Genomic DNA, 13,104 nt, shown 5'->3' on the forward strand with positions numbered 1-13,104 from the left:
TTTTTTATGTTTTTAAAATATTAATATCTGATGGGGGAAATAAAGACTGTACTTTATGTTTTATACCATGGTGTTCTTTCTTTCTTTCTTTCTTTCTTTCTTTCTTTCTTTCTTTCTTTCTTTCTTTCTTTCTTTCTTTCTTTCTTTCTTTCTTTCTTTCTTTCTTTCTTTCTTTCTTTCTTTCTTTCTTTCTTTCTTTCTTTCTTTCTTTCTTTCTTTCTTTCTTTCTTTCTTTCTTTCTTTCTTTCTTTCTTTCTTTCTTTCTTTCTTTCTTTCTTTCTTTCTTTCTTTCTTTCTTTCTTTCTTTCTTTCTTTCTTTCTTTCTTTCTTTCTTTCTTTCTTTCTTTCTTTCTTTCTTTCTTTCTTTCTTTCTTTCTTTCTTTCTTTCTTTCTTTCTTTCTTTCTTTCTTTCTTTCTTTCTTTCATGTTTGTTTATTTATTTAAGAGAGAGAGAGGCAAGCGAGCACATTTCATGTTTGTTTATTTATTTAAGAGAGAGAGAGGCAAGCGAGCACAAAGAAAGGGCAGAGCAAGAATCTCAAGCAGGCCCAGCACTGTCAGTACAAAGCCTGAGGCAGGGCTTAAACTCACAAACTGTGAGATCATGACCTGTGCTGAAATCAAGAGTTGGATGCTTACCAGCTGAGCCACCTAGGCGCCCCTACCATGGTGTTCTTTAAGTGTCAGTCATCGCGAGCATAAAACCTTTATCCTAGATACTCCATGAAATTAATTTTAAAAATCTCACTTTGTTACTTATTTTGTTGTGAAATGATAAATATCCTTAATGAAACTTCTCTTTCTTACTTCTTCTTAGTATATGTTTGATAGACCATACAGTAGAACTTTGGAGGCTGAAGCTGACAAAATTGGACTACAGCTTGCTGCAAAGGTAAAATGTTTAGTAGTTGAGACTACACAGTGTCCTTCACACAGTAAAAGATAAATACACATTGTCTTAATGAGCTGTGGTATGAGGAGAGAATGAGAGCTGTATGAAATTTTTCATTAATACCTTTTAAATTTGTGCCCTCTGTAAACTGATACACTATCTTTATTTCACTATTCTCCCTTGTTTCACTGATCTAAGAAGGCTTGAGTAAAATAACGTAAGACTATTTTTCCTCCCCTCAGAGAAAGGTTTATGCTATTGTAGCTATGATCCCAGATGAGCAGATTGAATTTTTACCTTTTAAATAAATGGTAGAGGAGCAGACTTATTACTCTGTGTCTTCGAGATTATTTTTGTTGCAGCCAATGACTTACATTTGCTAGGCACAGAGAGCAGCCCTGGGCCTTTACTATGATTTAGGTTGGCTTTGTTCATGTCTCCTTTACAGGGCACTTCATGTCTGGCTCCTATTTTTATCATCTGTGATAACTGATATTATTAGTAGTAGAATTTAATATTAGAAGTAAAACTGCATTTTTAAAGCGGAGTAAAAACAATGCCACTTTGTACATTAAATTCAAATTGTATTTGATCTTTGTTGAGTTTCCAGTAGTTATTAAAAAGTCCTAGGTATAAAAATAAACTATTATATGAACTTCTAGTTAGTTTTATGGATTTAATTTCATAAATGAAGATACTACTATTCACAGAAGCAAAAGTAGTTATTTGAATGTTATGTAATAAGACTTAAGTGAATTCTCTGACTACATAGATTAAGAGGTTCCCAAATAGTGGACCACAGATTGGCTATAAAGGTAAGAGTGTTTTGTGTTCTGGTTAAGAAATCTTGGCCTATTTCAATAAATTGTTCCTGTTTTATTTCCAAGAAGCTTATTGTTTTATTAGCTTTTTAAAATATAAAATGAGGAAGAAGTCAAGATAATTTTTTTCCAATGTGGATATCTAATAGCCTCAGGACTGTTTATTGAAGAGTTATCTTTTTCCACTATTCTTGAGTGTCTCTTTGTCATAAATGTGGGAGGCTATATAGGAGTCTATTTCTGGACTCCCTATTGTATTCTCTTGGCCTCTTAATCTGTCTCTGAGCCAATACTGCATTGTCATGTAGCTTTGTAGTAAGACATGATACCTGGTAACTTCTGTCTTCCAGCGTGGTTCTGCAAGATTGATTTGGCTATTCTTAATCCTTTTCCTTTCCATATACATTTCAGAATCACTTTATCAAATTACATGCCTGTATAAAAATACGCTTGGAATTTTGATGGCAATTGGGTGAATTTGGAGATAGTTGACTACTGTCAAAAATATTGAGTCTTCCTGGGAAGCGTGGGTGGCTCAGTTGGTTGAGCATCCCACTCTGGATTTCAGCTCAGGTCATGATCTCAGGGGCATGCGATTGAGTCCCACATCAGGCTCTACACTGACAGAATGAAGCTTACGTGGGATTCTCTCTCTCCCTCTCTCTCTGCTCCTTCCCCATGCTCTCTCTCTCAAAATAAATAAACACTGAAAAAATAATATTAAATCTTCCAATCCATGAATGATATATTTGTCCATTTATATGGATATTCTTATAATTTTAGTGATGTTTCTAAATGTTTGTGTATGTGTATAGGAATTATACATCTTTTGTTAGATTTATTGCTAAATGTTTGACATTTTAATTGTAAAGTGTTATTTAAAAAATAAACTTCTTCATATATAGAAATGCACTTTATTTTTATAAATGACCTTGTATCTAAAAACCTTGCTAAATCCACTTAATTCTGATAGTGTGTAGATTCTTTTAGATTTTATATATACACATTTATGCTGCCTGTGAATAATGACAGATTTAGTTCTTCCTTTCCGGTCTGTGTACTTTCTGTTTTTGTTTTTTTGGTTTTTTTTTTACCTTATTGCAATGGCCGGAAACTTTAGTACAATGTTGACGGTGAGCACCTTTGTTTCTTCATCACCATTTTTCACCATTCTGATGTCTAAGTTGTTTTTCTTTTAATCTGACTTTTTAGAAGAGTTTCCCTGCCATTTCTAATATGTCTAAGAGATTTTTTAAAATTATGAATAACAAACTTTATCAAATACATTTTTTATATTGGTTATATCAATTTTCTCCTTTAATCTCTTAATGTGGCAAACTATATTGATTTTTTTTTTACGCACTAGGACAACTTTTATTTTTGAAGTAAACCCAATTTTATCAATAATATTGTTCTTCCAATATATTACTGAAGTTGGCTTGCTAATGTTTAGCTTAGAATTTAGAATGTTTTATCTGTATTCATAAAAGATAATGGCTTGGCCTTTTCTTTTCTTGTAATGTCCTGTCAGGTTTTAGTATCAAGATTATGTTGGCCTCATATAATGAGTTGGGAAGTGGTTTTTTCTTTTCTCTGGAAGAGTTTGTGTAACGTTAGTGATATTTATTTTTTAAATGTTTGGAGATTTTGTGGGTAGAAACCATACAGATTTATTTTTTTTTAAGTTTATTTATTTTGAGAGAGAGAGAAAGAGAGCAAGTGAATGGGGAAGGGAAGAGAGAAAGAGGGAGAGAGAATCCCAAGCAGGCTGTGCACTGACTATGTGTAGCCTGACACAGGGCTCGAACTCACAACTGCGAGATCATGACCTGAGCCAAGATCAAGAGTCAGACTCTTAACCAACTGAGCCACCTAGGTGCCCTGGGCCTACAGGTTTCTTTGTGGGATGGCCTTTAGTTGTAGATTCAGTCTCTTTAATAGATATAGAGCTACTCACATTTTTCTGTTTTGTGTCAGTTTTTATAAGTTTTGTTTTTCTAGGATCTTCTGTTTTGTTTAAATTTTCAACATTATTATGAAGTTTTCTAATATACATATATATTTGTGTTTTGTATTTTTTATTGAAGTGTAGTTGACACAATATTACATTAGTTTAATGTATACAAGATAGAAGTTCTACAACTCTGTATGTTATGCTCACTGTACGTGTAGCTCCATCTGTCACCATGCGATGCTGTCACAGTCCCATTGACTATATTCTCTGGTATATCTTTCATTCTGTGACTTATTCATTCCATAACTGGAAGCCTGTTTCTCCTGCTCCTTCATCTATTTTGCCTGTCCCCTCACCCCTCTCTGCTGCCAGCCATCAGTTTGTTACCTTTACCATATATGTATTTTTTTAGAAGTTTATTTATTTTGAGAGAGAGAGAGAGACAGCATGAGTCGGGGAGGGGCAGAGAGGGAGGTTGAGAGAGAGAATCCCAAACAGGCTCCATGCTGCCAGCATAGAACCCAACGTGGGCTTGAACTCACTGAACTGTAACATTTTGACCTGAGCCGAAACCAAGAGTCGGACACTTAACCGACTGAGCCACCCAGGTGCCCCCCTCCCTTACTATATTTTTAGTGTCTCAAGGATACTGCTCCGCAGATATATTTTATTTATTTTTTTAGAAGTTAATACAGGGGCATCTGGGTGGCTCAGTTGGTTAAGCTTCCAACTTTAGCTCGGGTCATGACCTCACAGTTTGTGAGTTCCAGCCTCCTGCTCAGAGCCCACATTGGACTCTGTGCTGACAGCTCAGAGCCTGAATCCTGCTTTAGATTCTTTGTCTCCCTCTTTGCCCCTCCCCCACTCACACTCTGTCTCTCTCTCAAAAATAAATAAACATTAAAAATTTTTTTTAAGTTAATACAGTTTTTAAATATATTTTTAAAATGTGTATTTGTTTTTGAGAGAGAGACCTGACAGCACAGAGCCCGATGAGGAGCTCAAACTCATGAGGCTGGAACCCACAAACCATGAGGTCATGACCTGAGTGGAAATCAGACACTTAACTGCCTGAGCCACCCAGGCGCCCCAAAAGTTAATATATTTTCATTTCAGGAGTTTCACATGTTGTGATTCCTCCCACTGCCAACCACCTTGGTTCTTCCAGAGTTTAAGTCGTAATTTTTAAGTCAGCCCTTTTTTTAAAAAGAAGTTTTGCTCAGTCCATAGTTCTTTTAGTTGAGCTTCTTTGATCTCCACTTGAATATGGAAATGTTGTAAAAATTCTCCAGCTGTAATATTTGCGATCCAGTTTCTTCAAGCAATTTTCCTTAGGGCCATGCTTAGGATCTGAGTAAATAGATCTGCCTAGTTCTCAATTTCAGACACCCTCTAAACATGAATAAGTTCAAACCATATTTACTCTTAAACTGTCACACCCTAGAATAGTACAGATTGTTGCAATGTGCCAATACCTAAGATTAAAATAATTTGACTGTTAGCAGATCTGTTTCATAGTTTCCAAAGATAACACACGTTTCAGGATGTATATTTTCTGTCATTGCCTTGTAGTTCATTAATCTTACTTTCAGCTGTGTCCATTATGCCATAAACTCATCTTTGACTTTTACAGTTTAGTTACTGTATTTTTCCATTCTAGAATTTCCATTTGATTCTCTTTTATAAATTTCAGTTCACTGGTGAAATTCTGTTTTGTCATAACTTTCTTCATATTTTCTTGAATATGTTTATCATAATTTTTTTAAACCTTCATGTTTGTTAACTATTATTTTTATTAACTTTCGGTCTGTTTCTTTTGTCTGTTTTTTGCCTTTGGTCTTGTTTCTTGGTATGCTTGCCCATTTTTTATCAAATTCTGAACATTTCATATAAACAGTACTTTTGGCTCTGAATGATAATTTATTCCATCACTGAGGATTCTGCCTTTAGTCTGGAGAACAACTAGAATAAAGCGGATTCCTTCAGTCAGTCACAGCCTGAGCTGAGTCTTCTTAAATTTCAATTTGCTTCTACTTCACCTTCATTCATAAGGATATTACTGTCGGGAAGTCTACTGAAGGAATGGAGAATTGACTAAGTTCCTTCTCTGTAGTGGTTTTTGAACTTCAGTTTTTTGTTCTGCCAGCACCATGAGGATGTTGAAATCTCAGTTTTCATCCACTTTTTGTTTTAAAAAGTGCCCTATGCAGCTTTAGAATTGATAGGCGCCTTGGTGAACTGGCATCTGGTGTTGTCTTTGCCTTCCTGTCTTTCAGATCTTGACTTCTCAAATTTGGCTGCCTCATCAAGCCTGACTTGTAAGTTTTGACCTTTAGTCCTGCTGGATAGCCATAAGCACTCCTTAGTCACCTCTTTCTGCTTGGATTTCTTTTGAGTTCTGCTAGTTTTCTTAGCCTCTGGCCCTTCACTCCTTAGAATTTAACAGATTTTGCTGAAAACAAGAGCAACACACGGATAAGACTCCTCTCCCTGAGCTTTCCTTCTTCCTAGGATTTTGGCTTTTCTAGTATTGGCTAACTCAGTAACTCTCCAATACCTTGGAACAAATATTATTTATATTTTATCCAGATTTTCTTTTTTTTGTTGTTGAAGTAAAATTGGCATGCAGTATCCTATTAGTTTCAGGTGTATATAATATTGATTCAATATTTTTATACATTACAAAATAATCCCCATGGTAAGTATAGTTACCATTTGTTGCCAGTTATTACAGTATTACTATATTTCCTATGCTAAGCATGATATCCCCATGATTTATTTATTGTATAACTGAAAGTTTTTACCTCTTAGTCCCTTTCACCTGATAGATTTTCTAATTGTGTTTGATAGGAACATTGGTCTGCTATAATTTATTTACTCCATCACTGCTAGAAGAGGAAGTCTCTTAGTCTTTTTAATAGTGATTCAGTATTCTATAATGTCACTAATTCATTTAATCATGTATCTATTAATGAGTTTTGGGGTTATTTCCAGAGTTTTTCGTTATTGTTTAAATTGCAAATAATACTGCATTTGGCATCCTTATATACATATCCTTATGTTCCTTGTGCTTTTCCGGTATTGCCTTTTTATTTTTAAAAGATACTCCCAGGGGTGCCTGGATGGCTCAGTTGGTTAAGTGTCTGACTCCTGATTTTAACTGAGGTCATGATCTCACAGTTGTGAGATTCAGGCCGATAGGCCTCTGTCTGCATGGGGCATGGAGGCTGCTTAATTTTCTCTCTCCCTCTTCCTCTGCCCATCCCCAACTCATACTCTCCCTCTCTCTTGAAAAAAAAAAAAAAGATACTCCCAGTTATTACAGAATGTTGTAGCAAATCTTAACCAGTGACATATCAGAATGCCTTTTTTTTTACGTGCATATCAGCACTGTTTCTAGTATCTTCAATTTTTGTTAATTTGGACAAAAAATGGAATCTCATAGCTTTTAATTAAAAATTTGCATTTTCTTGCCTAGTAGTAAAGTTGAGGATGTTTCCTTTTTATTGGCTATTTTATTTCTTGTTTTGAAGATTGCCTTTTTTAATGTTTTTCTCAGTAGATTTTAAGAATACATATTCTAGGCCCCACTTGGAAATTCTCAGTCAGTAGCTAGATGATGAGACCCTGAATCTAAATGTGTTTAGAAACTGCCAAGTGATTCTGCTGTCTAGGCAGGTATGGGAATTACTACTTTGAGTGATCAAATGCCAGTTTTGTGTTTTTGGGCGACTTGGTAAGTTAAATTTTCTGTTTTATTTAAGAAAGAAGAATGGAATTAGAGAGGTTAGTAAATATTGATATTCTTTTGATTATTTATAAATGGAAGCCATACATTTTTTATCCAGTGCATCTGGATAGAGAAAACTATCATTTCATTTTCTAAAGCACATCTAAATATTGTATTGTGGAGTAGATGACCTTTTGCCAGTTGTGATATTATATTTAGTTCAAAGGAGAAAACGATATTGCTACAGATGTTGTCATGAATACATAGTGATACAGGTAGTATCTTTGTTATGGAGCACTTAGGATATAAAAATGCCATCTCTGAGTATAAATATTTTTTTCCTATCAAAAGGGAGAAACCTCAAAATTAAATAGTTTAAGAACTTCAAATATTATATTTATACTACATTTTAAATGTATATATTTAAATATATTTTTATATATTAAATATAATATATTAAATATATACTATTAAATATAATATATTAAATATATTTAAATATAAATATATACTACATTTATATGTCACATTTATTCTGTGACATCACCTGTTTAGATAATAACACCATTATCTGCCATTTCATAATACTCTTTTTTTTTTTCCAATGTTTATTTTTGAGAGAGGGGGAGAGCATGACTGGGGGAGGGTCAGAGAGAGAGGGAGACACAGAATCTGAAGCAGCCCCAGGCTCTGAGCTGTCAGCACAGAGCCCAACGTGGAGCTTGAACACAGGAACCGTGAGATCATGACCTGAGCCGAAGTCGGACATTTAACCAATTGAGCCACCCAGGAGCCCCAATACTTAACGTATTCTAATAACTGAGCTTAAATTTTATGTGTTGTCTAACCTAATCCCATAGTAGCTCCATGAAGTAGTTATTATTATCATTATCTCCGTTTTATTGATAAATGAACTGAAGCTCAGACAGGTTAAGTTACTTTCTTATAGGTGCAAAATGGTAAAATCATGATTCAGACCCAAGTGTGTATGTTTTCAAAGCCCATGCTCCAGTTTTGTTTCTGATCTTACCCCTTTACCACAATTATATTTCACAATATAAACTTGTCTATCTCCATGTTGTCATATACCATGCTTACTTTTCTACCTTTATCTTATTCTTTCTCTTAGTAGCATTTGACACTATGAATCATGCTTCCCTTTGAAAATATGTATACATTTGCGTGTGTAGCCACACATTTCGTTATAGTATAGAAGGTCATTTAGTATTGTAAACTCATAATGGGAAATAACAGCCCTTACTGCCCATCTGCCTTATACCCCAGAAATAAAGTCACCTTAACTTCTTTAGTTATTTACCTCTATATTTCCATATAATATGTTTATTTTGTAACTTCATGACTCATTAGGTTTAGACATAAGATTTCTTGTTATGGAAGATTTAATCTTTCATAACCTAACTAATGTTTTTATGTGTTATCTCTGTTCCTCCTTGGTTAAGTATCATTCAATTTTTTTTCTCCATATTCTAATAGGATTTTCTCTTTTCTTATGGTGGACTTTCGAGTATTCTTTACACATTTTGGATACAGTCACTTGTTGATATGTGATTTGAAAATAGTTCTTCCTCATTTGTGGCTCATCTTTTCTAAATTTTTTTTAATGTTTATTCATTTTTGACAGAGAGAGAGACATACACAGAGCATGAGTGAGGGAGGGGCAGAGAGACAGGGAGACACAGAATCTGAAGCAGGCTCCAGGCTCTGAGCTGTCAGCACAGAGCCCGACGTGGGGCTCGAACTTACAGACTGCGAGATCATGACCTGAGCTGAAGTCAGATGCTCAACCGACTGAGCCACCCAGGCACCTCGTGGCTCATCTTTTCTTAACAAACTTTGTTTTTGTTTTTTTGTTGTTATTGTTTGTTTTTTGCAGAGCAAACATTTTTAATTGTGATGAAAGCTAGTTTAAGGAACCCAAGGAAACTGCCAATTTCTGGGATGAGCTTCCTTCTGATGCTTTAACCCATAAATTCCAACTACTCTTGCAGCCCTAAACTCTTGTCTTTTAACTCCATAGCTGAGTCAAACTTACCATGTTCTCTGCTTGGGTTCTACCCCCTTACATTGTGGTCAGGAAACTGCCCCCAGGCCAAGAGAGCAGGAGCAAGTGTGAGGATCACAGTACATAGTATTTCTCTTTATGTCAGGAATCAGTCTTGCAGTGCTTGGGTGGCTCAGTCGGTTAAGTGTCCGACTTCAGCTCAGGTCATGATCTCATGGTTTGTGAGTTTGAGCCCTGTGTCAGGCTCTGTGCTGACAGCTCAGCGCCTGGAGCCTGCTTCATATCCCATGTCTCCCCCACTCGCACTCTGTCTCTCTCTCAAAAATAAATAAACATTAAAAAATAAAAAATAAATAAAAGAATCACAGTCCTGTCTTGCCTCTTGTCCAGTACCTGAAAATGTTTGCCTTATGTAGTCCGTAAGGCAAATGTCCAGCTTTATGGTTATTTATAGTGGGAGGACGAATCCAGTACCAGTTATTCTCATGGGTGGAAGTGTATATCCCCAAATTTGTAATTCATGATTGTCCATCCATATTTTATAAGAAGGCACTAAGAAACTTTTCAGAAGCTCTGTGTACATAGTTTGGGATAGTGGACTTCACTGTAAGATGATAGGGCAGTGAGCTAGCTCTTTGGGAACTTTCACGTGGAATATATATAGGCTCTTTTTCTCGGCTTTTCAAGTGTCTTTGCAGAAGAATCTTGTAAAGCTGGCTGTCATTGTTTAAGGGTTAGAAAGGGAGAGAGTGGTGGGGTTATTCCATTCATTGTGGAGTCTCTTGTTTAATTCTCTATTTGAACCTTACACTTCTACCTTTTTTTCTTGAGTACCAAATACTGAACCTTTCTGTAATCCCCATGATGTGAAGGTATCAATCATCTGCCAAAGAAGCAATGTAATATAGTGATAATTAGTGAGCTCAGGAACTTGACTGCCCAAGTTTGAGATCTGCTTTGCTAGCTGTAGAGTACTAGCTGTGTGATCTTGGGTGAGTTTTTTATCCTTTCTAAACCTCAGTTTTACTCATCTATAGGATAGGAACAGTAATAGGACCTACATTATAGAAGTAATACAATTAAAGTCCTAAGAGCACTAGTCTGCTAATCATTTATATTTAAATATATGCCTATGTTTCGACTATACTCAGAAAAATTAAAACCAAAATACGGGGCGCCTGGGTGGCTCAGTTGGTTAAACATCTGACTTCAGCTCAGGTCATGATACATGGTTCGTGGATTCGAGTCCCATGTAGGATTCTGTGCAGACAGCTCAGAGCCTGGAGCCTGCTTCCAATTCTGTGTCTCCCTCTCTCTCTGCCCCTCCCCCACTCACGTTCTGTCTTTCTCTCTCTCTCAAAAATAAATATATGTTAAAAGTAAAAAAAAAAAAAGAAATCTACCTGTTATTTACTCTATTACACAAGTATCTCAAACCTAATGTAGTCATTGTATCCCTAATTTTCCCTCACATCTACTTCTAGTCTTCCTTCTATACCACCTTCTATTCAGTTGCTTTTGGAAAAAATTTAAAGTCCTCCTTAGTACTTCCTTCTTCTTTATCATTGACATGGAATCTTTCATCACATGTCAGTAGTTATGCCTATAAAATATATCTCCATATGTTTCTGTCTCCATCATTAGCATTTTACCCAAACAACTGTCCCAGTCTCATGACAGCTTTCACTGACTCCAAATCGTATTCCCTTCCACTTTGCCATAAATAAGAATTAGGTCTAGTTAGCTAGGATATTCACTTTCTCAAGGTGAGACTTAAGTGGACACTGGCCAGCATTTGCCACCAGATTTTTCAGATTCTGGGTTGGCCAACCCCTGACTATTGATTGGAACATTCTTTTTCATATTTGTTAATACATGCTAATCATCTTCTAGGATGTAGGGTTACATAATACCTTGATGAAGGTCAGAATTTGAATTAAAAAAAAGACATTCAATAAATGATTTTTATGCCTTAAAGTATAATGATAGAGATACACAGGATCCCCTGAAAGAGTAGAGATGTCACATTAGTGAGGGATGAGAACTTGGCCTACAGATTAGACTGAGGAGATATTTACAGCAGACATCTGAAAGCCAAGTAGTAATTATCCTGATGAAGATGCTAATGGGGGTGCTTTTGGCATGGTGGACAGCATGTTCAAAGGCAAAAGAAAGGATTGCTTAGTCCAGGAGTTAAAAATTCAGTATGGCTAAAATGTAGATAGAGTTCAAGAGCACCAGTGTCAATAGATAAAACTGAAAGGTAGAGCCTTCTTTGTTAGCAGTTCTCAGGATTTTATATCTTATCCAGCATAGTGGTTGGGATCTTGGACTCTAGAGTCAGACTGACATGTATTTGAACTCTTACTTTCTTTGCGTAATTGTAGACAAATCACTTAACCTTTTTGAGACCCGTTTTTAGTCTGAAAAATGGGAATCACGACAGTATCTACCAAAAAGGGTTATTTTGCATGTCCTATTCTTGATTCTTTTTTTTTTTTAATTTTTTTTTTCAACGTTTATTTTTGGGACAGAGAGAGACAGAGCATGAACGGGGGAGGGGCAGAGAGAGAGGGAGACACAGAATCGGAAACAGGCTCCAGGCTCCGAGCCATCAGCCCAGAGCCCGACGCGGGGCTCGAACTCATGGACCGCGAGATCGTGACCTGGCTGAAGTCGGATGCTTAACCGACTGCGCCACCCAGGCGCCCCACTATTCTTGATTCTTATTTGTGGATTATATCCTTTCTTTGAACATTGATGAATCAGACTTTCTTGACTTCTTGCCACTTAATATTCAAATCACAGAACATAATTATCTTATTCCTAATTCTGTCCTTATTAGGTAACCTTCTGATTATAACGTGGCTTCCTTCATACCATGCCTAAAAGAGAGAGAACATGATGGCTTGAGGACACAAATGCTCTGTGCCCTTGGTAGTTTTGGCAGTTAGAGTTATTGCAGCAAATTAATAAGGTGATATTCTGCTTTTCTATCAATCTTGTGAACTTGGTTAATGGGAACTGTTCCTGTGAGATGGATCTATTGGTCATGTGCTGTCCCATTAGATTTATGTGATTTCAAGGCCAAGGGCTAAACAGACTATGGAAAATTCATTAAAATCAAGTTACTCAGGAGGACTCTTTGAAAATAGGCCGCTTGTCTCCCCTTTTTTATTGCTTTGTTATTGGGTGTGAGCTTATTTTGTATATTTACATTTCTATGGTTTTAATTTTTCATTTATAAGACATTAAATTTATCATTATATAAATTATCAAAAAGGCTAATACAGGGTTGGTAAAAATTGGTTGGACTAAGGTGTGACTTAATCACAGAATAATAACAAGATGTTGGTTACTAGCTGACAGTCAAATTAAGTCTTTGATTTTGTGTGTGTAGATTTATTTGTCACTGTAGAGGTAATTTGACACTTGACACTCATTTACAGAAATGACTGATTTCACTAACAGCTAAATCATTTTTATTTTTAGTATCTGTTTCTTAAATATGAAAAAGGAAACATTTTCTTTTAGTGGTTGTAATGCAGGAGCGAGCAGCCTTTTAGTAGACCACCGTATAGGGTTGTTTTGATGGTCACAGTGATTAGAATAGTAAAGATTACTGGTGTTTAATGGGCATGCAGGAGTGAGAGATGGCAGGGAGGTATCTTAAATACTCTATAA

General features: G+C 35.9%; 1 protein-coding gene across 3 annotated transcripts in view; it reads left to right on the forward strand.

Moving 5' to 3' along the window:
* The window catches only part of OMA1 (OMA1 zinc metallopeptidase), a 75,102-nt gene that overhangs the window by 20,148 nt on the left and 41,850 nt on the right, over nucleotides 1–13,104 (forward strand). For all 3 annotated transcript variants that reach the window (XR_006962812.1, XM_047084239.1, XM_047084240.1), the window contains exon 7: nucleotides 818–892. Coding sequence is in view for 2 of the 3 variants with exons in the window: in XM_047084239.1 (XP_046940195.1) it covers nucleotides 818–892 (75 nt within the window). In the remaining variant the exon portion in view is untranslated. The remainder of the gene's footprint in view (nucleotides 1–817; nucleotides 893–13,104) is intronic.

This window comes from Lynx rufus, unplaced genomic scaffold (genome assembly GCF_022079265.1).
Source record: "Lynx rufus isolate CCGP_SWC_20201006 ecotype Redwood Valley unplaced genomic scaffold, mLynRuf1.p SCAF_2, whole genome shotgun sequence".
In the NCBI taxonomy this organism is placed as follows: Eukaryota; Metazoa; Chordata; class Mammalia; order Carnivora; family Felidae; genus Lynx; species Lynx rufus.